Source organism: Cynocephalus volans, chromosome 2, assembly GCF_027409185.1.
Source record: "Cynocephalus volans isolate mCynVol1 chromosome 2, mCynVol1.pri, whole genome shotgun sequence".
In the NCBI taxonomy this organism is placed as follows: Eukaryota; Metazoa; Chordata; class Mammalia; order Dermoptera; family Cynocephalidae; genus Cynocephalus; species Cynocephalus volans.
Window position 1 is genome coordinate 9,833,379 of NC_084461.1, and position 25,590 is coordinate 9,858,968.

The 25,590-nt window shown below is 48.2% G+C and overlaps 1 protein-coding gene across 1 annotated transcript in view; it reads left to right on the forward strand.

Annotated features, from left to right (window-relative positions):
• The first annotated feature begins 2,735 nt into the window (after positions 1–2,735).
• The window catches only part of ANKRD33B (ankyrin repeat domain 33B), a 73,943-nt gene continuing 51,088 nt past the window's right edge, over positions 2,736–25,590 (forward strand). Inside the window, exon 1 of the mRNA XM_063085470.1 lies at positions 2,736–3,089. Coding sequence (XP_062941540.1) covers positions 2,736–3,089 — 354 coding nt within the window. The remainder of the gene's footprint in view (positions 3,090–25,590) is intronic.

The window sequence follows — 25,590 nt, forward strand, 5'->3', positions numbered from 1 at the left end:
TCTCTCATTCAATCCTTTATGTAGCTCTGGGAAGTGGTAGCTGGTCATTTTATGAACCTTGGGGTGGGCTTGGGTTTGCCCCACCAGTGGGTCCCTTCCCTTGCCTTCCAAACCTAGGTGGGGAGCGTACTACCGCTACATTCCGTTTCCTACATCTTTAACAATAAATGCACTGCCTGTAATTTTGAAAGGCCTGTGGCAGAAACAGAACCGCGCTTATGTTGAATTTTTTTAATGCCTCAAAGACATACCATTCAGCTAAATGAACAACCTATATATTTGAGACATATCTTTTAAAAACATAAATTAAGAATTCATTGAAACTGAACAGTCTTGGATAAAACACAATTTCTCAAAATGTTATTGATTTAAGTGAGCTGGCAGTTAATAAGCTATAGCTCTCCTTCCTAAGTCGATTTTGTACACATAATGTATCAATGTTCGCTCTACTAAAAATATCTATGCCTGATTTAAAACAAATTTTAACGCATCTTCCAGAAATGTTGAGGATCTATTGTCTTTGTGGTAACAAGGGTATATATTTAAAAGACAGGGAAATGGTCAGCTTGCATCTGGAGTCTGATGCAAGCCTAGTTCTCCTTGCAGCAGGATCTGTTCTATTATAATTTATCTGTAAAGGGAGAACCGTTCTAGTGCTATTTGGACCCGAGTTTCTAAGTAAGGAAAGGAGGAAGTGGTAAACTCTGAAGATACAGCCTTAATTCCCTTGGTTAGTGACCTGGGCTGCAGGACACCAGAAAAAAGCGCGGGGTGCTCCCCGTGGGGAGGACCCCGACCGTGTCCACCCCCGGCCGGTCACAGGCCACCTGACTGGGAGGACAGCGGGATTAGCAAACCCAACCCTGCCCTCGGGGGACACTTCAACTTGTAAATTCCCTGACTTCATCTCACAGAACTTTGGAAACCCTAAAATGTCAACCTTGAAGGGGGAAATTCCCAGTGGGAATTTTTGTAACTCTGGCCAGTTACAGAAAAAGGTAAAAAATAAACCATGATCAGGGGTATTTTTGGTTTCTGAAAGAAAGCCCCGAGTACAGAAGAAAGTCAGTGAACCCGAGTTCACTGCGAGCTCAGGACGCGCTCAGGTGTGGACGCGTCGTCGCCAGAAATCGCGGCTCCCGGGCCCCGCGGACGCCAGCTTTTGAGCCGGCCCGGAGGCCGTTCTGCTGGAAGACCGACTGGTGACCACGACAGCGGGGCTAGCGCAGTGTGACACTGGGGCTCAAGAAGCCTCCAAGTTCACATCTCGCCTTGGGCCTACACGGCCCACCCTGCGTATTTTTGACCCAGTTCCTCCCTGTGCCCCCCCAGCTTGCCCAGCCGCGCTGGGATCCTCAGGCTTTGTCCCTAGTGGCTAGTTTTGGTCACCTTTGGGACAAGAGGGGCTCCCAAGGACCGGAACCCGGTGGGCACGTGCCAAGGTTGGTGGAAGCAAAGTAAGGAAAGGAGACAAAGGAGACAGAGAGGAGGTGGTCTCCGCATAGGGCCCCTGTGACCTGCGAAGCTTCTTGTCGAAGACTCAGCATCGCGCACCGAGGCTCCGGGCGCGCCACCACCGCCGCGCCACCACCGCCGCGCCACCACCGCCGCGCCACCACGCAGTCCTTTCCACCAGGGTTTGGTCCACGACGCATCCTCCATCCCCCACCCCGCCCCACCGTCTGCACCGGGACAGACGGGGAGAGCCAAGGCAGGGCCAAGGGGTCGCTGAGACTGGACCATGACCACTGCCGGCAGCCCGCGCTCTGCTTTCTTTGGCAGACATCCATGGCGTCAGTGCCTCGTCACGGCCTTCCCGGGTTAATCCGCCAAGACTCCCCAGATCCCGGCATGTGACACTGGCCAGGACACTGGGCGGGGGAGAGGCGCCCTTCCTTCCCACCCAGATGTTCCTCCCGGAGTTTCCTGAACACTCCCCCAGCCCCAGGGTCGGAGCACCCTGCAAGCCACAGCTGGTCGTGGCTGTGCGTGAGCTGGGGACTCTGAGGATCTCTCCTGCCCTCTGGCTGCCGCCCCGCGTCGCACCCACTAGCCCCAGCGCCTGGGGCACGGTCCGCCGCGCCGCGGGTCCCTCGGGTGCAGGGCCCTGCACCCCCGGGGCTTCCCGGTCTGAAACCGGCCACGGCCCGGGTGGCTCGCGGGCAGGTGGGCTCGGTGCCTCGGACGCGGCGGGAGACACGGCCCCCCGCGGGCCGGACGTCCTGGGAGCCGGCGGGCCTCGAGGGGCCGGGTGTTCCCGCGCCGGGAGCCGGCTCAGCCCGCGGCGTGCCCGACCCCCGAGTCCGCCCGCGACACCGGCTTTAGGCTCCCGGCTCTCCCGCGCGTGCGGAGCCGCCGTGCACCGTCCCGGGTCCGGAGCGGCCCCTGCCTCGCTCTCCCCTCCTGCCGGGAACCCGTCGCCCGGCGGGGACCCGGGGGCGGGCGTCTCCCCCGCGCGGCCGCCCCGCCCGCCGCCGCCGAGCTGCGTCCCCGCCCGCGCCGCGCTCGGAAAGCCCCCGCGGCTCCTCCCAGCCCCGAGGGGCTTTTCTCCAGCCTCCCGCGGCTTCTCGCTCATTGAGCGCAGCCGCCTGGCGCTCGCTTCCGCCGGGCTGGAGCGCGCGGGCCACTGCTTCTCTGGGGGCGCAGGGGGCGAGGACCGGTGACCTCGGTGCGCGCCCCGCGCCGCCGTCCCCCGGCCCGCGCCCCGGCCCCCGGCCCGCGCCCCGGCCCCCGGCATGGTGCTGCTGGCCGGGCCCGGGCCGGAGGGCGGCGGGGCGCGCTGCACGACCCCGCAGCCGTCGTCCCCACCCGGGGACGCGCAGGCCGAGGAGGACGCCGCTGACTACGAGGAGTACGAGGACTTCTCGCGTCTGCCCGACACCCGCAGCATCGCTTCGGACGACTCCTTCTACCCTTTCGAAGACGAGGAGGAGTTCAGGGCCGGGACAGCGGGGAGCGTCTCGGAGGGCGGCCCGGAGACGGCGACACTCCTGCGCGCCGCCTGCGCCAACGACGTGGGGCTGCTGCGGGCGCTGGTGCGGCGGGGCCCGAGCGTCCGGGACGTGCAGGAGACCGACCGCAACGGCCGGGTAAGCGGCGTGCCCGCGGGCTGGGGTGCCCTCTGCCCCGCTCCTCCGCGCCACTTCCCGCGCCACCCACATCCCGCCTCTGGCTGGCTCCCGCGGTTCGTCTGCCGCCGCCCCACGCGCCTTTCCCTCGCCGTGGGGAGCCTGGGTGGCCGGTCCATCCCCGACTGACAGGCACGGGGTGGGGGTGGGGGTGGGGGGCAGTTTGCTCTGCCCAAGGTGGCAGCGCGGGCGGGAGACGCCGCCAGTCCCGCGTCCCCATCTCATCCCCTCCTCGTTTACCGCCCCCGGGGTCCTCCCTCCCCTGAGGGCCAGCGCTGGAATCCGGGTTGACCCCTCTTGTGGGGTCTCGTCAACCTAGCCCCCTTCTGACCATTTCTCCTCGCCTGCAGGGACAGCCCCTCCTGTCCAGCGCCCCATTTGTCCCCTCGGCCCCTCGCACTGCCCTTGCCCTAACAGCCGGTACGCAGAACGGCTTCTCCGGGCCACCGGGATTTGGAAGCGACAGTTCGTTCCCTCCCTCGCCAGCCCCGATCGCCTGGTCCCCCTCCCTTCACCCTCGCTGCGCCTGGTGGCCCGCGCGGCTATCAGCCAGCGTGGTCTGTGACTTGTCTGTCTGCGCTGTCAACGCCAGTGCCAACCCCCCCCCCCCCAACCCCGGCAGAGCCTGGGGAAGGCAGCGGGCGGGAGGGCATCCACCCGGGTAGGGCAGGTGGCGGGTAGGGAGGCACCGGGTGTCCGTTAGTATGTCAAGACTCAGAGAAAGCAAGAACCATTTAGAAAAGGAAAGAAAAAGTTGGCTTGAGAAGACTCGAGAAGAGACAGCTCATGGAACAGAACCCTCCAAGCACTTCGAGGGAAAAACTGCAGAATGACCACGGTGGCCAAGTCCCCATTAGTCTGTGCTCGGTGGACAAATGGCAGTGTTCTCAGCTGATTTCGTATTCCCCGGGGTCTCATGGTATCTGCAGACTCAGCCTGACACAAATCAGGAATGCATGTGCTTTGCTGGGGAGCCCACAGCTGGCAGGAAATATGTGCTTTCATTGAGAACTCGGTGACCCTGTCTCTTTGGTTTATCTTCGTGGGAGGTGGGCAAAGTGGGAGGTGACTGTGATCTGGGCTGGGATTAGGCACATAGAAAGCCTGCAAGTGCCACTTTCGGCGTGTACTAACTTGAGCCAGCAATGGAACTTGGAAGAAGGGTCTGTGCTTGTTGTAGTGTCAGGACTCCCAAGGTGGAGTCCCAAGGGTGGCATCACCGGGTGTCCTGCAGTTCCTGTCGCTGCTACACCAGCAGTGGCTGCTCTCCCGCCCTCCCTCTGCCCTAGCTGGCAGGCGATTAGGCTTTGAGCCCTTCCTGAGGCTCAAGGGGCTGTTTCTCAAGCTGTACTTTCAGTTTAACTAACTGTGAGTTTTCGGGCTCATGTTTGTATGAGAAATCTCTCCTTTCTGAGGCAGGTATGGTCCCACTTTAAAGGACCCCCCACAAAGCTCACTTAGGGTGCAGGTGGAGGAGGTCTCTCCCCGGGTCCTGGGCAGCCTGGTGGTCTCCAGTGGGCCGGGGTGGGCGTGGGCAGGGCCTGGGGGCCCAGCCCCCACTCTGAGGCACCACTGGCCTCTGCTTTATTAAGGTATGCTTCCTGCAGAGGCAGAAACGAAAAGTTTGAAAATAACTGCATTTGAGAATACTGACTACAACATGAACCGTCCCAGCGGGCTTGAGCCTGGCAGACTTAGTTTCCAGGTCATGTTGGAAAGCCCCTCCCTCAGCAGGCAAGGGAAAGCTGTGCCATGGGAGCAGGCTCCGGCCTCCCAGCATCTTTCTGCCTCAGTTTCCTCTCCTGTGAAGTCAGGCCAGCTCATTCCCCGCCGCGGTTGTGAGCGTGAAGTGCCACAGACACACAGTGCTCTAGGAAGGCCTGGCCCCAGCGTCCCTGATCACCATCCTGTCCCGTTTCTCACTCGCCTGCCTCCCACCTGCTCTTCCAGCTTTGTTTTTTACCCTTTTGCCAGTTGAGGCTTTTTCTCTCTGCTTTTCTTTCCCATTGATTACGGAACATCTTGTCACCCTTTGTAACTCTGCTTTGAGTGTCCTCCTCTCTGTTCCCAATCAAATAATGATGGGGACCATGCTGCGAGACCCCCCGGCTCCTTTATCTTCAGATCCGAAGGAGCAGGGCCCGTGTCCTGTGCTCTGAGGGGGGAAGGCAGGAGCCTCCATTCTCCCGATTAGCTTCTCGATGCTGCTGATCAGTCAGCCTTGTCTTCATGAAAAAGCAAGTGTGGCCGAGTCCAAATGCATGAACCTGTGGAAAATGGAGTGTCAGCCACTGCATGAGTGTTTATTGCAGACCTACTGTGCACCAGTTAGGTAATTTAGGAGACTTGGAAATGAATCCGACAGTCCCTGCCTTTGAGAATCTCAACCTTTTAGTGAGAGAAGACGTAGAATGGAAGAGTAGCCAGTGCTTCTAAGCAGAGGCCTATGTGAGAAGGGACTCTAGAGGGATAAGGTGTCTTGGATGCCAGGGAGCTGAGGACAATCCTGAAAGTCCATTGAGGGGAGACTTATGGAGGGCGGAATGGCCAAAGGAGATGGTGACAGGGCAGTGCAGTTCGGTCATGGTATGGCGTGGAGAGGAGGGAATGTGGGAGGTAAGACCGGGGAGCCCCACGGCCGGGTGTTGCGAGGTCTGCCTGGACTAGCTGGCTAAGAAACCGGAGATTGGGAAACAGTGGTTTCAGCATACGGGTGTCCAACCTTGGGGCTGTGCTGAGCCTCCCCTGTGGTCACATGGCTCGCTCCCTCACTGCCTCAGGTTTCTGTTTTAAGGGCACCTTCTCTGGGAGGCCTTTCCAACTACCCCTGTGTAAGCTGGAGGCACCTGGCGTTGGGCAAGGGCAATCTAGGCGTTCAGTCACTGAGGGCTGAAATTGTAAATAAGACAGTCATTTGAGAGAACAGGTGACATTTGAGCAGAGATGTAGAGCATTTAGGCAGAGGGAACAGCAAGTGCAAGGGCCCTGAGATAGGAACCCTGTTGGAGGCTGGTCTACAAGCACATCATGATTAGTGACAGTGAAAAATTTAAAGAAGGCCCCAGAGCTTTGGTGGACTGGAGGAGTAATTGCGTTAATGACGGAATGACAGCTCTTAGAGCCACCCACAGCAGCTTCCTAGAAGGAAAATGTCTCTAAAGCCTTTGTAAATTTTCTGGGGTGTGTGTGTTGAGCTGTTCATCTCTGGTCAGTTAAGAAAAGAGCTTCCACCTGAGCTGACAGGCATTCCATTGGGTTTGGATAGCTGAGGATCAGATGTGTTTTGTTTAAGAAAATGTGCTCTTTCCTGCCTCTTGAGATGGGTAGAATATTGGATGTGGCTCAGCACACCCTTTTCCTTCTAAAATATTTACTGCTCTGAAAGCATTGCGTGATTTAATATGTGATATATAAATAATTGTCAAATAATTCTCCAGTAACATTCAAAGGGTGCTCCAGATGTCTTTGAATTGATGGTTGTTTTGTTCCCTCTGATTTGGGGACAGTCAAAACTGCCATAATTCTTTTTCTTAATTCTTCTCTTCCACTTATTATCACCGAGGTTCACCTTTGCAGCCATGGTGGCTCTGGAGACAGCAGTGAAAACAAAGGATGTGTTTGTGCTGTTTTAATTGTTACAGGACGGCACCTTCAATGTCAGACAGCTCTCAAACCAGATTGGGCCCAATTGTGCTAAATTTAAAATAGTGTGCTCCTCTCCTGATGGCATTCTGCTCCTCCATGTTGAAATTCTGGGGCCTCTTGGTGAAATTTTCCAAAGGCTCCTCCACCCACTTGCTCCTTTAGTTCTGCAAAGCCCACACCACACTCCCATTATGGGGTGTCTCCCTTTACTCTTGAGGGGCATAAATTTAATAAGTTTTATGGATTTATACCTATGATCAGGACTTTATCTTGAAATCTACTTGAGAAATTTGTTTTTATTTTTGGTTTTTTGAATGCTACAGAAAGATTTATAAACTCTGGAATCACCTTTCCTTAAAATGAGAATCGAGTTATTGGAATTCATGACGAGTTCTGTGCTTTTACCAGGCCACAGTATTCATGGCCTGCATGTGCATAGAAATGGGCTAATTAGTACAGAAAGTGGATTCTCTGGTCCTTTCTGGTTTACGGTAGAAAGTAAACTCTGGCCTCCTGCTTCCCTGTGCTTGCTGAGGGCCAGCGAGCACGAGGGAGAGGTTTGCTCTGCTCTTTGGAAGTGTGTGCGCGTGGTTTAGTTGCATCCCCACATTCTGAGATGTGGTGAGAAGGGCGGATGGAGCCGAAGACTGGACTGGGAGCCCAAGCGGCTGGGGGAAAGAAGGCAGTCAGCTGAAGCGGCCTGAAAACCCTGGCCCTGTGCAGGCAGGATGACAGACGTCTCTGCCTCTTCCTCTTCGACTGACCAGCAGCAGTAGAGAGGCCTGTGTGTTTCTGATACGAGTGTATCAGCCACCTCTGGCTGCAGTAATGCTGCCTTAGGAAACCTCACGGGTGTAAGCAACAGTCGACATTTTGCTCAGGGTGGCCTGGCTCAACCGATTGAGGCTGGATTCACCCATTCGTCAGCTTTGAGCTGATGGTCAGCTGCGAATGGCAGGACGAGGAGGGTCTGAGCTGGGATGACTCATCTCTGCTCCATGTGCTTTCTCATCATCCAGCAGCCTTTCTCTTGTTCTCCAAGGCAGGGGCAGGGTTCCCAAGGAGGTTCAATGTCACTTCTGCTGAAGCAGCAAGCCCTAAGTCCAAGACCATTTTCAAGGGGTAGGGAAATAGACCCTCCCCTCAGTGGAAGGAGCTACAATGTCACCTTGCAGAGGCACGATAGAAGGTGGGGAAGAATTGGGGGCATTTTTGCAGTTAGTCTACCAGAATAAGGATGAGTCTTTGCTAGGATACTCTGATGAGCAATCCCCCCCGGGTGTTCCCACTGGACCCGTGGCCTGCAGAGTGCTTCTAGCTGTTGAGCTGGGGTGTGCGTGTGGTTTATTGGAGCCCCTGGAGAGGAGCTCGATGTCTGAAGAAGTCAGGTAGGTTTGCAAGGGTTCTGGCTGATTCAGTATTGCTGCTTTGCCAGGTATTGCTTCTTTTTTCTTTCTGACAGGATGCTTTAACAACATGAGCTCAGACTGCTCTTTTGCCATGTAAGATTATTATTAAACAAGAGAAAATAGGCATTGAATTTTTAAAAATCCCTTGGTATAAATGTTTGTGTTATAATCTTTTTATTACTGTTTTTATTATAGTTTAACTGCTAAATATGAAAACTAATAGAATAGGTAAAATAACCTAATTAGGGCATGGAATTCACGAATGCTGGTTTTCCCCGTATTCTATTGATTTACCTCTGATCTTCCATCTGAAATGAAGAGGGGGCTCTGATGCATTTAGGTTTCTTGTGTATTTATTGGAGCCATCGGGTGCCCACACCTGGGGCTTCTCCATGGACCGCAGGGTGTGCTCGTGTTTCCCAATCCTGATCTCATCCTTGATTTTTTTAAAGATTGAGGAAATATCCATCATCTCAAGGGGTCAATAGTTTTCTGAATCGAATTAAAAAACAAAATGCAGATACCTTTAAACAACAACGAACTTTTAGGAAAGCTAAGTCAAGATTTCTGAGGCATTTTGCACCAAGTAGTATCCCAGAGACAGTGGTTTTCAACTTAGACTGTACATTAGGGTCATCTGGAATGTTCTGTAAAAATTCTAGTGCACAGACTATATCCCAGACCAGTTAACTGAGAATCTGGGGGAGGGACAAAGCATCAGTATTTTTTAAAGCTCCCAGAATAATTCCAGCGTGCAGCCAGCATGGAGAATCACTGGTATAGAACCTCAAAACTCAAAGTGGGTCCTCAGACCAGGAACTGGTGTCACGCACTGGGGAGCTCATTAGGAATGCAGAATCCAGGGCCCCCAGCCAGACCTACTGAATCAGAACCCGCTTTTAGGCAAGATCTGCAGGGTTCTGAGGCACCGTAACCTTCGAGAAGCCTCAGCACAGAGAATCTCATTGAACCCTCAGGGGCTCTGTGGTGTACATTTGGTTGTCTTTGGTTAGCGGGTGAGGTGACAGGTTCAGGGAGGTGACAGTAGTTGCTCCCATGGCTGAGTCAGGAGGCAAATAAATCCAAGGCAGTCTGAGTCTGAAACTCACCATCCCCCAACACCAGGCCTCACCCACTGTCCATGACCCAGCCTACAGGGAGAGCAGCTCCATCTGGGCCTGCACCCCACAGTGGACACTGGAACATGACAAAGCCAGGTGAGTCAGTGTCACTGTGAAGGGAACAGAGTGACCTAGAAGTCCCTTAAGGTTCAGTAGAAGCGACCATGGAGAAGTTAGTATGTGTACTCTGGGTACCTATGGGAAGACCTCCAATTTAAATATGGATCACTGCCCAGTCACATTTACACTTTGCTCTAAAGGACAGGAAATCTCTTCCATTTTCCACATTTACTTATTCATACAGGTAAAGCCTAACTCTTTAGTGATGGCACCGAATTAGGACTAAGGCGAACAGCAGCGATACATCCAATGAAACTCTTAAGTGTGGTTTGGCTTTTGTTTGTAAAGGGTGTGATCACTACAGAAAATTTCAGATAGGGACCAATGCGGAGGGAGTGGTACCCAGAACCTTCACATCCTTACCGTCCAGCGCCAGCAAGCACCAGCTCCCCAGCCTGTTGTGGTTCTGATGGGAAGGGTTACATTTAATGGCACTTTGTGTGTGTTTATGTGGATGAAGGTTTCAGAAATGTAGCAGGATCATTGTCCCAGGATTAGGGCTGGAAGGAATTTTGGAGGTTATGGAACCCCATCATTCTGTAGTTGAAGAAAGAGGGGCTCAGAGAAGAGAGGATGCAGGGACGGCAGGAGAATTGGTTCTTCGTGACTCTGAGGCTGCTCCTTCCCGTCCCCACAAGGCCTCTCCGAGGGGCTCCTGAGCTTTCTGTGTTCACCTGGCTGCTCACCGAGAAGTGGGGTAGCTACAAAGGCGGTGGGGCGATTTGGAAGATTGGATTTCTTTTCCATGCTGTACTTGTAAAGGAAGACCAAGGGGGAGGCTATAAAAATGTAAAACAATAATAGTCTACAGGAACTCCTTCAGAATATCATGTGCTAGTCTAACATTCCTACCAGTGTAATGGACAAGCTACTAATCAAAACTACTTTGAGTGACAACTTCTGGTAGGTATAGCTATGATAGAGGAAAAACTCTAAGTATTATTTAACTAATGGTCAGTTATTAAAGTTCAAGCCCTCCTATCAGACCTCCAGTTCTGTAATTCCATAATTATTGGTCTATTCAGATTTTCTCTTTCTTTCTCAGTCTGTTATGGTGTCTTCTATTTTTTTGGGAAACTGCCTCATTTTTTTCTAAGTTTTAAAATGTAATAGTATAATGTTTTTATAGAGTTCTCATTTTAATCTCTGCTATAACTGTGGTATATCATGTTTTCCTGTATTTTTGAATTTGTGATGTTTCCCTTTTTTTGTGACAAGTATTGTCAAACGTCTATTTTATTATTCTTTTCAGAGAATCAGCATTTCCTCTGGATCTGTAATTTTCACTATTTCATCAATTTCTGCTTTTCTTTTTTATTATTTCCTTCCTTCAGGTTTATTCTATCTGCGATTTTTGCTCAAAGTATCACTTTTGCTTTTCCCCACAAATTTTGATATGTAGCATTTTAATTATTGTTCTGGTCTAATTTACAATATGATTTCTTTCTTTTTTTTTTTTTGACTCAGGAGTTATTTAGAATTGTATTTAAAACTTTTAAATGTGTTCTTAAGCTTTATTTAGCAAAAAAAAAATTTAACCTAATTCAGAGAACATGGTCTATATGATATCACTTCTTTCAAATTTCTTGAGGGTGGTTTACAGCCCACTGGACCAGTAATTCTAAATCATAGCTGTGGGACAGTCTAAGAATTCTTCAAATTAAGTCAAGACAATTCCATATGTAAAACAATATGTAATTCTTATTTTTTTTTTTTTTGGCATCAGCAATAGACTGACAAAGTCCTTATAACACAATATCTTCTGTGAATATAGTTTGTATAGATTACAATTTCGTATTCATAAATATGACATGAATATAAATTACAAATCACAGATATAACAAAATAAGCATAGCAAGAAAGAAAGTGAATATAAATGTTTGATTTGTGCATATGATACTAATGATAGCAAAAACATGACAGGCTAGCTATAGACTGCAGTGTAGTGTTTATGAATATTTAAGTGTTTTTAATTATCATCTTTTAAGATGTTCAATACACTTTTTAATTTATTCTTCTATAGTCCATATATTTGCAAAGATTTATTATTCCTTTTAATTAAAATAAATGAGAAGGATGTAGAGAAGTTGTTAAAATAGTGAACAAAGAAACTGTTTCATTCAAGAAGGTCGTCTGATTCTTGTAGACAGCCTGCTGGAGTGGAGGTGTAGGCATGGCTTGTGCATGAGTGGGTGTGCGCATGTGCCTGCGTGAGATACTGAGAGTTGACGGGTGAGGAAGGGGGTTGATGGAAGCCACAGAGACCTGAATAGTGTGGAGGAGAAGAGAGGGGGCCACTTCTGGCTCTGCGTGGAGAGTGTAGAATGGCGGTAGCCCCTACTTGTAGATCTTACGAGGTCAGATTTTAAGGTGCAGTAAGATGCTAAGAATCCTTGATGTCATTAAGCATGTGTGTATGTAAAAGAATTTGGAAGAGGTTATTTTTAAATGAAGTTCCTGAATTTAAAGGACAGTTGAAGGAGGGTTGTACTTATTTCTACTAAGTCAGAGATATGGAAATTAAGGTAGAAGTGAAATCCCGTGTGACAGTTGGCTCAGCAGCAAAATTGGAACAGAGTGGTGGGATTTGGGAGCATTTTGAAAGTATTAGAGAAACAAATGTGTGCTTCCAAAGGCATATCTATGTCAGGTCTGAATAAGCTCAGATCCAAAGGAGGCATTTGATGGGATAGAGAATCAAGCATTTCTGTCTGGCTTCTGTTTCTGGGATGCTTAATTGGCTCTTGAGTTAGAGGCCACACCTCTGGCAAGGAACATTCCAGTTGACAGAGGCATAGACAGGGGTGTGGGGCAGGGGGGAGTGAGGCAGGATAAAGAAGCAGGAGTCACCATGTCAGCCTGTGCCCATGGGAGATCCCAGTAAAGGGTGTTAAATTTATAGTAGCACTTTTTCTGGACAGGGAAAGGCGAATCAAGCTGGTTTAAAAATAAAGGAAGGCCAGGGAATTATGCTGAGTGAAAAAAGCCAGTTTCAAAAAATTATATGCTGTACGATTTTGTGTATGTAGCAGGCTTGAAATAAAACCGTTGTAGAAATGGAGAACTGATTAGAGGTTACCAGGGTTAGGGTTGGGGGAAGAGAGCAGGGACACTAGAAAGGGGGACTGGGGGGGCCTTGCATGATGGAACAGTTTTGTATCTTGATTGTGGTGGTCACAGGAAGCTACACATAGATTAAAATTGCATAGAACTAAACACACACATGCACACACGCACACACACGAGTGTGTGTATAACAGGTGCAATCTGAATAAGCTCCGTGAATTGCAGCAGTGTCAAGTTCATGGCGTTGCTATTGTACAATAACTATGCAAGATGGTAGCTTTGCAGAGGAAGGGCTAGGAGTGCAATTTCCTGTGGGTCTGTAATTATTTCATCATAAAAAGTTTAATAAAAATGAAGGAGTGCACACATTACCTTTTATCTATAGCCTTAGCACCATGAATAGATCTAATTTTGGAAGTGAAAGCAGGACCAGGCCGAGTTAACATGTGGGAAGGTGACCAACTGGGAATATTGGGTGCTGGAATTCTTTAAGAAGGTCTTCAGGTGATTTGCACATATATTTATGTTTGAAGAGCTCCAGAACTTTTCTTGGAGTAGAAACAGAATTTGGTGGTCCAAGATGCAGGCTTAGGTTGGCTCCATGATCCTGGATAAGTCACGTGATCTCTTTGATCCTCAGTTTCCTCTAGATCCCCACCTAGAAAACAGGGAGGCATATGAGGATAGCACCTCCTAGAGGTTTGAGATAGAATCAATCAGTAGCTTGTATAGAAAGTGCTTGCCCCATAACAGACACTCAGAGCTATTGTTTCTATGGGTGAATTGATCTCAGGAAGGTTTTCTAGTTCTTCTGCTTCCATTGTAGCCAAGGGACAAGGAGAAAGCAAAGTCAATGATTAACTAAAGAGGAGTAGTTAAGAAAATGGCACGTCCACATGGCACGGACTCATTCGTAACCACTAAAAGTGGCAGAAGACTAGGAGGGAGCTGAGAGGGTGCTGGAGCTGCATCCTGGTGCATCTTGGAGTGGGTGGAGACCAAGACGCTGCCCCAGGAAGTGGAACAGAAGCAGACCTGAGCTTGCAAGAGAATCAGCAGGGTCCAGACCTACGGAAGCTGAGTAAGGAGAGGATTCCGAGGAGGGCAAGGCTGCTTATTGTGCTGGAGATGGTCTCAAGCCTTTTCTGTTTCTTCAAAATTTTTTTCTGCTCCTAGACATCCTATGACGATTTAATTTTACTCATTTAAACTTTCTTTTTTAAAAATTTTAACCACAGAATATTAGAATTCCACATTATTAGAGCTGAAGATCATCTGTATGTGAACCTATCCGATTTCCCAAGTAGAGACCTGGTATTTTTTGAGTGAAAGGGACTTTTTCCTTGAGTACGAGTTAGGGCAAAGAGCTCTGGAGTCGGGCCCCGGCCCCTCCTGGGTCTCGCAGGGACTGATTCTGTCTCGATGTTGCTCTGTAATCACACGCTGTGGTGGATTCCCGAAGTTTCCTTCCAGTTCTCTCCGCCTTTGACATTGCCAAGCCAGGCATCCTGAAGGGGCTGGCCCTCCCCACTGTTATTGGGAGGGCCAGTCTGTATTGCTTCCTTCTAGATCTTCCAGCTTTTGTATTTTAAATTCCAGGGAGAGTAGTCATCTGCTAAAAATAGTGGCGGTGACATAGGTCCTAAGTCAGTGGTGCTGGCACTGGGAGTTGGGCTTTTTTTCTTTGGTGTTAGATAATGGGCAGGTTTCTAGGAAATGGATTCCATGTACTTATCCAGGCTGAGCTGACCTCAGAGACCTTGATCCCAAATTGTTACACTGTGGGGTCCTTTTGTCACCATAGAGGCAAGGCTTTGGGGGACCTGTTTCCTCTGGAGTGCAAAGGCCCTAGAGATATAAGGGGCACATTCCAGAAAGCTGGTTTGGTGTGATAAGCACCAAGGAGCAGGGGAAGGAGCGACATTAGCGTGTCTTGTCCCCGGTGTGTCCTCTGTTTAAGGGTGGGCTGGCCCAGGCTGACTGTGAGGTTGTTGCAGGCTCACCCTCCATGTGCTGTGAGGGGTGGGGAGGCTGCTTTCAGCAGGCAGGTATCGGTCCTGTGGAATGATCGGCTCACTCTGATTTGCCTGGACTTCTTCTGTTTCAGCACTGAAAGCCCCTCATCCTGCGAACCCCCTCTGTCCCCAGCAAACTGGGGTGGTAGATCACCCACTTGTGAGGAAGGTCCCCTCTGTGTTGGGAATGTGCACGAAGTGTTACCTAAGAGAAGCTGAAGGCCCCAGTGACGACAGAATGCCTCCTGCAGCAGGATCTGCAGCCTGCTTTGGAGGAAAGAGGTTGTGTTAACTTATATTGCCTGGCCCCTGGGATGGAAGCACCAGCCTAAACTTAATCCTTTAGACTGGAGAGAGAGCTTTTATCCCACGAGAGAGCTACCACTCAGCTGGGGCAGGGCCTGCCGGGGGATACAGGACAGAGGAGAGTCCATGGTGGGGGTACGATCAGGACTGGAGTTGGGGGTTAAGCCTGCACTGCTGTACTTGAAAAATGGAATAAATACATTTCTTTAAAAAATTCAATTACTTAAAACACACTAAGGAAGGTATGGTGAATTTGTTTTTAATAGAGATAATCTTAGATATTTTTATGGTAAACAAATCTGAATCCACTAGGTTTGTTTACAATGAGGCACAAGTGCATTGAATTAATTTAAAGAAACAAAACCTATTTCATTTGTTAGAGGCAGTGACTTACAGTGAGTTCACTAATAATTTTATTGGGCCCCAAAATACTTAAGATAGTCCTCATGTATTTTTTATCCTCTAATTTTAATTCACTGGGGGACGGCTTTTGACAATAATTAAAAACTCATATCCACCTTTTGTTTATATCTGGCAGATTCAATCTACTGGTTTTCAAATAGATTGATTTTGGCATGTGAGTTTTAACAGATAAATGTAGGCTGTTTCCTGCTCAATAACATGGAAAATGTCTCTCTTGAGTAATGACTTTTTTCAAAAGAATGGATATTCCTGAAATTTTGCTGAAAGAACAATAAAAAAAATTATGTATTTTGAATATCTTTCCACTTGCAGAAGAGGTATGTAGTTTTTATTTATTTTATTTATGTTTTAGGAGGCTGGCCAGTACAGGGATATAACACTGGACCTTGGTGTTAGCAGCACCATGCTATAACCAACTGAGATAACCAGCCAGCCCAGTATGTAGTTTTTAAAATATTTGAGTAGAATTATGTGTGCATGCTGGTAAGGCTATGGTCAAGCATTTGCATCCCCTTTTGGTCAGCTGCCAAAAATTTTTTTAAAAAAGAATCACATGTGCATGACTAAAAAAGTTCCTTTCACTAAAAAAAAAACCCAGGGTCCTACCTGGAAAATTGTATGGGTTCATATATCTCCAGCTCTAAAAATATGGAATTCTACTATTCTGTGAATTTAGAAAGTTTAAATGAGTAAAATTAAATGGTTGGAGTTAAGTAGTCAGAAAAAAATTTTTTAAAAAGAAGACTAAAGTTCTAAGTAGTGGGAAATCCCCAAAATGCAAAATAAAAGAAGTAATTTGAAAGGGAATGTGAAGAAAAATGAATCTTTTTAAAAAACAGCTGTATTGATAGAGAATTCACATACCATCCATTTCACCCATTTAATGTCTACAAATCAATGGTTTTTATTATATTCACAGGTATGTGCAACTATCACAATTTTAGAAGACTTTCATCACTTTAGAAAGCCACCGTCTATCCCCCTACCCTCTCCGGCCCTAAGCAACCACTAATCTACTTTCTGTACCTGTTTACATTAGTTACACAAGCAACTTTAAGAAAGGAAAACTAGATCCTTATGACTTCATGTCAACACATGTTGACACTTTCCTAATAGAGTACAGCGTTCACTCCACCACAGGAAGTAGCTGCCACATGCAAAACAGTGTGACCTATGTTGCTCCTACCTGCGAGTATCTCACCACAGACTTCCTATAAATTACAGTGGGTGACAAGGAATTAAGTTTTCTTAAAGTATGCAGAGCCCTGAGCTTGACCCATTTCGCATTGAGTGCAGCGTTGAGCTGAGCTCTCGTTCATCTGGTCTTGCAGACATGTCACTGAGGTCCCTCTAGCTGGTCCCTCTGCAAGACCTGTCGCTGAGGTCTTCAGGTGTGGTGCCCTATCCAGCAGTCTCAGCATCACCTGGGCACTCACCCGTCCTCTCGAATGGCAGACTGGGCGGGCTCAGCCCTCTGGGTTCAACAGTCCCCAATGGATGCTGGTGCCACTCACTTTGGGAACAGATACTGGTGGCTGTCAGGATGTCTTCTGTTTTGAGCACTTCTTGCAGCTCATCTGGGCGGGGTTTCTCTCCCCCTCCTCGGCATGTCCTGGCTGTCTTTTCTGAGGAGAAGATTGTGGTCAGTTTCCTTCTGTCTTGTCTGGTCCCCCTGCCTCTGGGGACAGCTCTGCCTAGAGCAGGACCAGTTGGTTTTGTCCTTGGTCAGGTGACCAAGGGCAGGGGCTTGGGACGTGCTCAGTAAACATCCGTGGAGTGCACTGATGCCACCAGGCTGGTCCTGACTCACCCCTGGACTGTGTCCTACCTCTGACTGTGTCTCACTGCCTCTTCTGTCTTCCCCTCTCTTCTAGCTCTTTCCCCTCTTGCAGATGGGATCCCTCCTGTCATAAGAACAAACAAACCAACCCAAAACTCACTCACCAGTGGGGGGGGCTCTGGCAGGCCCTGAAGTCCCCTGCTTCCCAAGGCCCAGGGGTGGGTCCCGCACCCTTGTCCTGCCTCTGTCCTTGCTGGCTTGGTCGTGAAAGCAGCCATGCCTGGGTCCTGGCCTCAGCCCCTTGACTTCTGGTTTCTTTCCCCGACCCACCCACTGAACTGCTCATGGCCTTGGCAGGGCTGCCGCCTTCTCCCCCAGCATTTTGGGTACTGTTGTCAGGACTGGGAAACCTCGATCCTTTCTCGGTGGGGGGTTCCAAGGAAAGGGTTTCAGACCCCATCGCCGCTCAGCTGGGTGTCCCTGCGTGTGAGCAATCTGCACGGTGTGCGCAGTGGCCTGACCTCGGGCTGGCCGGTCCTCGGCTCCTGGGGCATGCTGTATAGCTGGGTCCTGCCCTCCCGGGCGCCTCTTTTTACTTCCCATATGCTGGCCCATCTGGACCGTTTGGTTTCCCTTTCTCTATTCTCTGAGACTGTTTTCATGGGCTGGCCTCTTTACTCCCTGTGCTGGTTAGATTTATGTGTCAACTTGGCTTGCTATGGTGCCCTGGGATTTAATCGAACATGAACCCCGGTGTTGCTGTGCAGGCATTTCGTAGCTGTGGTGAACACCAACAATCAGTGGACCTGAAGTGAAGGAGGTGACCCTGCAGAATATGGATGGACCTCGTCCAGTCAGTTGACGTTTTATGAACCCAAACCAAGGTTTCCTGGAGAAGAGGAAATTCTGCCTCAAACTGCCCGAGTTTGCAGCATGCCGACCTGCCCTGTACACCTGGAACTTGCCAGCCCCCACAGTCGTGTGAGCCAGTTCTTTAAATAAATCCCTTTGCACCCATCTCTGCTACTGGTTCTGCTCTCTGGAGAGCCCTGATTGACACGTTTCCTTAGGAACACTGTCTGCAGGCAGAGCCTCTGCAGTCTCGTGCAGCCAAGGGGACTGTCGGTGCTGGGGTGCTCCCGGGAGGCACCCCTGCACTCGGGATCACCCGCAGGATCCTCCCCCAGCCTCTTCCCAGCTTCTCCTGCTTTCACTTTGCAGTTGGCTCCAGGCTGGCTTCCTGGGTGTACAGCCTGTGCAGCCCGCAGGCCAGCGCGTACACGGGCTGTGGTTTGGGTAATGAGTCGTGGTTACCGTTCTGGAATTTGAAATGATTTGAACCAAGACCTGCGATCGTATTGTACACTGGGGCTGTGCATCGTGTGGCTGGTCCTGGCTGCCCCTGTGTTTCTGGCCGCTGGTATTTGCAGTTCTGGAGTTGGCCTCTCCATCCCCATCTCTTGCGTCCCATCACTTTCCAAGCTCTGGGCTGTCCACTGTGACGGTCACCCACTCTTCATCAGGGTCTCACTTAAACAGAGGCTGGAACTTCCGTAACTACCCCCTGGAGTCTGGCCACTCCCCAGTCTGGCCTGCTACCACTTGCAGCTTTACCTTCCTAAAGGTAGCTCTGATTCCAACAGCATTTGTTGCCGGAAACTCCTCCTTCAAGGCCCCCCTTGATGGTGCTTCACACGCTTCCCTTTGTGTCACAGAAGCTGGGTGCTTGCTGTCCCCCAGCCGAGCACTGTGCAGCTGCTTCCAGCATGGGATATGCACCCTACCCCTCTCCTTCTGCAAGGCCTTCCCCAGATGTCCCCTTCCCAAGCATCTCTCCTGTGCCCCTTCGCTGGATGGCTTCTCTTTGACTTTGGACTCTCAGCACAGTCTGCAACTTGTGGATGAAGCCCCTTTCATGCTGCTTTGTTCTAGAAGGATTGGTAGCATTTTCTCTGCTTCATGAGGGAAGGCCCTCAGCCCCATTCAGTTTATGCCTCTTTCAACTGGCAGAGACTATTGCACATGGTCAGTGGTTTGTACCTGCTGGTTAAATAAAATTGGGTACCTGTCCTGCTACCAGTTATATACACATGATTTTTTTTTTTTGGCAGCTGGCTGGTACAGGGATCCGAACCCTTGACCTTGGTTCTAACCAACTGAGCCAATCAGGCAGCCCCCATGATTTTAAAAATACTTAAAAATGGAACAAGACTTCTCAGTCTTGGCACTACTGACATTTTGGATAACATTTTTCTATGGGAATCTGTCTTGTGCAATGTAGGGTGTCTGCAGCATTCCTGGCCTCTCCCCAGTAGATGCTAGTAGCATCACCCTTCCAGGTGACACTCAAAAATGTCTCCAGACATTGCCAGTGTTTCCTGGGGACACAGTCACTCCTGGTTGAAAGTCACTGAAACACAGAATGAAGGGGACAAAAGCATTCACGTTGTGAACCTGGACACCCTTTTACATGGAGAATCTCGTGAGTTCATGGGAGGATCTACAGTATTTGCCATGCCTGGTTCTCTCTTCTGCCTCTTCCTCACCAAAAGTTTCGTCAGGTGCTTTTTCAAGTTATAGAATTTACACACTTTGTAGGAAAATTGTATTTATCATCTCCTCTAAGATGTTTCTATTCCATAAAATGACACACCTATGATTAGAGTTCCCGGCACCGGAAACACTTCTCGGTTTCTTATTTGGAGTATTTGTTGTTGTTCAAATCTTAACATTTGACTGTATTTTCCTCTTGGAGCCATAATAGGGCACATGAGCTTTTAAACATGTGGTATGAGGAGATTAGCTCCACAGAGGCGTGAAGCAGCCACTCCAGACTTCACATTTATCCAGTGCCCGAATGAGGGGCATTGAGGACAGGTGGAGGCAGCCACCACGTGCACAGTGGAATTTGACAGCGAGGGTAAGGAGGAGCCCGACACGACCCGTTCCATGCACGGCAACACTACGTGGTGCGCATTTTACTGAGATAACTGCACATTCAGTTTTAATTTTCAAAGGGATTTTTATGAACTAATAACACTTGAAGCAAACTTTCTGTGCTGCAATTCTCCCTTTAAATGAAATATCACAAAAAACGATTTACATTAAATGTGCTCCTTGATTCGGCATGAAATTGCCTTCTTTTTGGTTTCATGTCTTCATTTATTTAGCAAATATTTATTGAACCTGTGCACCGGTGCCAAGCACTGCTCGGAGGAATAGAATGCTGAACAGAAACGGAGGTTGCTGCTTCAATGGAGCTCACGTGCTGTTTGCGGAGGGAGCAGTATACAAGATGATTAAGTAAAATGCGTGAAATCCTTCTCGTGGGGGGAGTGGTGAGTGCTCAGGAGCAAAGATGAGATGGGCAGGGAATGAGTTTTGCAGGGTTGGGCTGGACTGAAATTTTCCCTCCTTGCTATGGAAGGAGCCTTTGAGTAAAGACCCAAAGGAAGTGAAAGTCTCGCTGTTTGGAAGTCTAGGGAAAGAGGATTTCAGGCAGATGCAGCAGGTGGCAGAGCCTGGAATGTTCTAGAACAGCCAGGGGAAGCCAGAGGTGCTAGCGCAGAACAAAGAGGGGAGCTGGCAGGAGATGAGGTCAGGAGTGGGCTCACTTAGAGAGAGGGACAGAGGACAGATTTGGGTAAGGACAGTCAGAGGGGAAGAAAAAAGTCCAATTGCACTCATGTGTGAAGGTTTTTGTGACATCTTGTTTAAATTTGGTGCTCTTTCAAATGGACAAAGTACTGCCAGGCTGAAAGTTCGTGGGGACTGGTTGTGCTGAGCTCGTCTCTCACATTATGCTTACTTAATTAATGCTCTTCCATACTCATGGGACTGCATCGGCAAGTATTTCATGGATGCATATCAAGCTGGAAATGGAGGTCCCCCAAGCATTGCCCTGGATGTGGAAATCAGGATTTCGGCTGCTGCCCTGTAGTTCTTCAGCTCCGGCTTTTCAGGTCTGACTTCATGTCTGGGTGGTCATTTCCATTTGGCACAGGAACGTTAGGAATGTGATTCTGTGAGCGTGGAGCATGCAGCCCGGCTAGCTCTGGTGAATGGAAGCCCACTGAGAAACCCTGAGAACCAGAGAGCACTTCCTGTGGTTTCCTCGGTGGCCTTGTGGCCTGGCTGGCTGAGGGTGGCTGAGGGCGTCTGAGGCTGCCTGGCTGGGCGCTCCTGGGCAAGGGACGTTTGATGGGTCACCATGCAGGGTGAGGATGCCACGCTGACAGGTCATGCATTAAACAGAGCTGCGATTCCCGTGTTAGACACACAGGCCCCAGGGCTGTGGCCCTGACTCTCTGCCCTCACCTGTAGCAGGTGCCTCCAGTGATCCTCTGCACATCCCAGGTCTTTGCTCATGGCTTCTCCATGCCAGGCCCTCTGAAAGGGACTGGAAGCCAAGAGAAGTATAAGCCACAGGGCTCTGTCCTCAAGAACCGGACAACGGCCCCATGGTCTGTGGTGAAGACACTGAGTTCCATGTTAACGTGGCTGTCAAGAGTTCCTCCTGCATCTATGCTCATTGCCAATTGCACAGCATTTCTTTCTTCCATCATGCAACAGTAGGAGATAATGCAGCCCTATATGAAGAGGGAAGAAAGGGCTGGTGTTGGGGCCACAGCCAGCGGCTCTTTGCCTGGTTGGAAATCACTGTTTGGGTCTTGTGCACTGTGAGAATGCAGTGTGCATGGGCTTCCTGTACCTCGTGTGTGTGCGTGTGCGTGCACGCACGTGTGTGTGTGAACTTTACTCTCTGTTTTCCATACAGTACGTAAAGTGACATTTAGACCAATGAACAGTTCTGATCTTTAGTCTGTTTAGTGCTGAGCAAATTTTCCTGTGCGGCATCTTAATGCATAATTTATGAAATCATTACTGGTCTCCTGTAGTCAGAGACAGATTCAAATGGTTCCAGGGAAAGTGTGGGTCTTTTCAATGCATTTACATGTCCCGGACATGACTCATTTGTTTTCTGGCTTTTAACTTAACAGAAATACAAATGTGGGCCTTTTCCAAAGCATTTACATATACCAGGATATTATTCACATGTTTTCTGGCATTTAACTCTACAGCAGAATGTGCTTGGCTAAGAAGGTGGTGAAATCTTGTGCTTGCTGGATTGCAAGGAGCAGTGAAGTTGGTGGTATGTGAAGTTTTCACTGTGGGAGAATGTTTTTGATTTTAGTGACTTTAAAGATTGTTCTGGAGTAGAGTTGCTTTATTTTCTCTGTGAATGATCACACCCACATTGTGATCCTTACTCTTTTACTCTGACAATATTGAACAGTAATATTTATTAGACATTTTATTCTGCTTCTATTAGAAATATTTTTTTGTTGGAAAATGGAAAAGGGGGGGGAAGAGAGAGAGAGAGAGATACAAAGAAAACAAAAAAAAAAGTCACCTGTGCTACTGGTACTTGGAGATAATAGTAGTTAACATTTGGGTGTTTTTTCTAAACTGTGCTGTGGAATATATATGATCTATCTGTCTGCCTATCTATCTATAAAGTTTACTATAAGTATAGTTTTGGACCCTGCTTTTTTCACTTATAAGCATACTCTGAGCTCACTTTTATGTTAGAAATATTTCTGAATCTTGATTTTATAAATTCATCTTCTGCATATATCATACTTTACTAATTTTTGGACATTTTAGTTGTTTCTGATATATTGCTATATAAATAATATTGCTACATAAATAATGCTTTATGCACCAATATCTGAGCCTCTTATTGGCTGTCTGAGCATTTCTTGTTAGATCAATTCCTAGAAGATATATTGTTGGGTTTAAGAGTATGAGCCTTTTAAAGCCCACCTTGCTTTCTAGGAAGATTACCAATTTTTCCTTCCGCCAGCAGGATGTGAAACTGTCTATTTTGCTCTATCCTTATCACACTGAGCATTAATTGCTACAAATATTGGAATGGCTTCTGTTGGTCTTTGCATGCTTGCTTATTGTCATCCATGCTTATTGTAACATACTCAGATAACATAGGAAGGTAAAATGCCAAATTAAAAAAAAATCACCGTCATTTCATGAAATAGACATAATTACATATTTTAGGTATGACTTTAGAGACATTTAATATAACGTGATACATGTAACCTTTTTTCCTTAGCAACTCATCTAGGGCATCTTCCTATGTCAGCAAATACACATTATTTTTAAACTGCAGTGTACTCTGTTTTCTGGACATTTTCATTTATTTAACCTATGACTTCCTGGTGGATGTTGAAGTTTGTAATTTAGTAACAACACAGTGATTTGCGTGTGTCTTTGCACACTAGTCTATTTTTCTTAGCAAATACCTAGATCTTGGGTTCAGATCCGTGTGGTAGGTTCTCCTATTTTCACGAGTCATTCTGCCTATCTCTGGGGCAGGATTAGACTCCTCTCCCCATGGCGTCACACTTGGCCATGAAACTTGCTGTGGCCAGTTCACTGAGAAGTGACTTGTGTAACTTTGGGTCAGAACTTTAAAGACCTGGCATGTGATTTGCTGTGCCCTCTTTTCCCTCTGCCGGGAGACCCACAATTTTCCAGATAAAGTCTCCTCCATCAGCTGGAGTCCTGGAAGAGAAAACAATGTGGAGAAGAGCTGCAGCCAAACTGCAGTGGACATGTAGTGTTATTGAGAAGTAGACATTTGTTACAAGCCTTTGGGACTCAGGGACTGCTTGTTACAGCTTGCTGCACAACCTGGCTTATCCTGACCACCATGATGCATACTAACAAAGTGCCATCTAGAAAGAGTGAACTTGCTTATTGTCATAACTTTCATTCATATTAATACTTCGTAGGCATCCGTCTTGTCCTGTCCCTGGCTCATCACCCTGGCCAACCTATTTTGAGTCATTCCCACCCGGTTCCCATTTTCATGTTCTAGGTAGATAAGGCTCCATACTGATGCTGGAGCAGAGGGTCTAGGGGGCCCAAGAGCAGGCCTCAACCCACCCTGTCCTTTTACCAAGTTCTTGACTCCACCACAGAAAAGAATTCAAGAGCAGAATCACAGTAGAAGATGAAAACAGGTTTAATATAACAGATGAGAAATATGGACTTCACAGAGAAGGTGCGGACTAGCTCCAGAGATTGCACAGGTTTAACACAAGTAAGTTTAACACAAAAGTAAGAAATACACCCTTCAGGTTTAGTACAGAGAGCAGACTGGCTCAAAAGAGTGAGCAGCCACCTGTTAAAAGTAAGCTTAACGCAAAAGTAAATCATACACACCTCAGCTGGCAAAGTGTGGGTTGGCCCTAGGAAAGTGAGCAAAAACTTCACCTGCTGCTGGGATTCAGCTTTTATAGTTTATTATCGAATACATATTCATGCTATTTAATGAATATTCAATTAAGCAGTGGTTCCTTGTTATGCAACATAGTCTTGCACATGTTCAGTTGGTCTCTTTCTCGAGCATATTCATTGGTCAGATTCCACCATATGCACTGAACATATTCAAGAATATTCTGTGCTCTTTAGCACCTCTACTGGATGGTGATTCAAAGGATAAACTCCCTTCCACTGAGCATGCTCAGTCACTAGGGTCATATAAGACAGTATAAATTCCTTTTACTGAGCATGCTCAGCTACTAGATTTGCATAAGTCCACCCCTTGTGGTCTCAATCTCCCCATGATGGTGCCAAGAATGGGTCCAACAAGCAACAGTAACTCTCCTCTAGGGGAGGGCCTGGGCAGGGACTTGAGACCTTGGGAAGTGGCTTGACACCCAAAGTCGTATCCTGAAACCTAAACCCAGGGAAAGTGAGCATCTCCTGTCTCAATATCCTGAGGCATGACCACATTTTTTGTGCTTTAAGCCTGGTGAACCTGATGATGTAACTCCTGAGTTTCTGTGCTTAGTCTCATGCTCCCTTCAAAGTAACCAATCCAACCTGTTGTGAGAATCCCATCTAAGCAATGCCCTGGACCTCAGTAAAGGCTCTGGCTCACAGGCCCTCCCTCTCCCTTGCTCCCCACCTGCTGATTGAATGTGGGAGTCCCAGACAGCTCCCTGCCTCCCATCCTGTTAGCTCTGTGAGGGGTGCTGTCCCCTTCTCTCTGGGATCTGTGAGTAATAAACTTCATCATTCCAGTCTCAGTGCCCCTCACTGTGCCACACCTGACTGCACCACACTTAACCTAAATGCCTCATTTAACCAATCACGGCACTTATGCCCACTAGCAAGGTAAGAAAGTTTCTTTCCTTTCACACTTTTGCTAGCAACAGTTATTTTAACTCTTTTTAATCTTTTCTAATTCATGGTAAACAGATGATACCTCACTTTGTGTGTCTTTGATCAGTGATGTTGAAGCATGTTTTATATATAATTTGTCTACTAGCCCTTTTAATTTCTTCTTTGAATTATTTCTTCACACTCTTTGCCAATTTTTTTGATTAGTCTTGTCTTTTCTTCTTGAGGTCTGAGGATTTTTTTTTTTTTTACCTATGCTAAAGATATTAATTCTTTGTCTAGCCTATGTTCCACATTATTTTTTTTTTCCTTCTAGTTTATCCTTTGTTTTCTAAATCTTGCATGTGGTTTATAGAATTTCTTGAATTT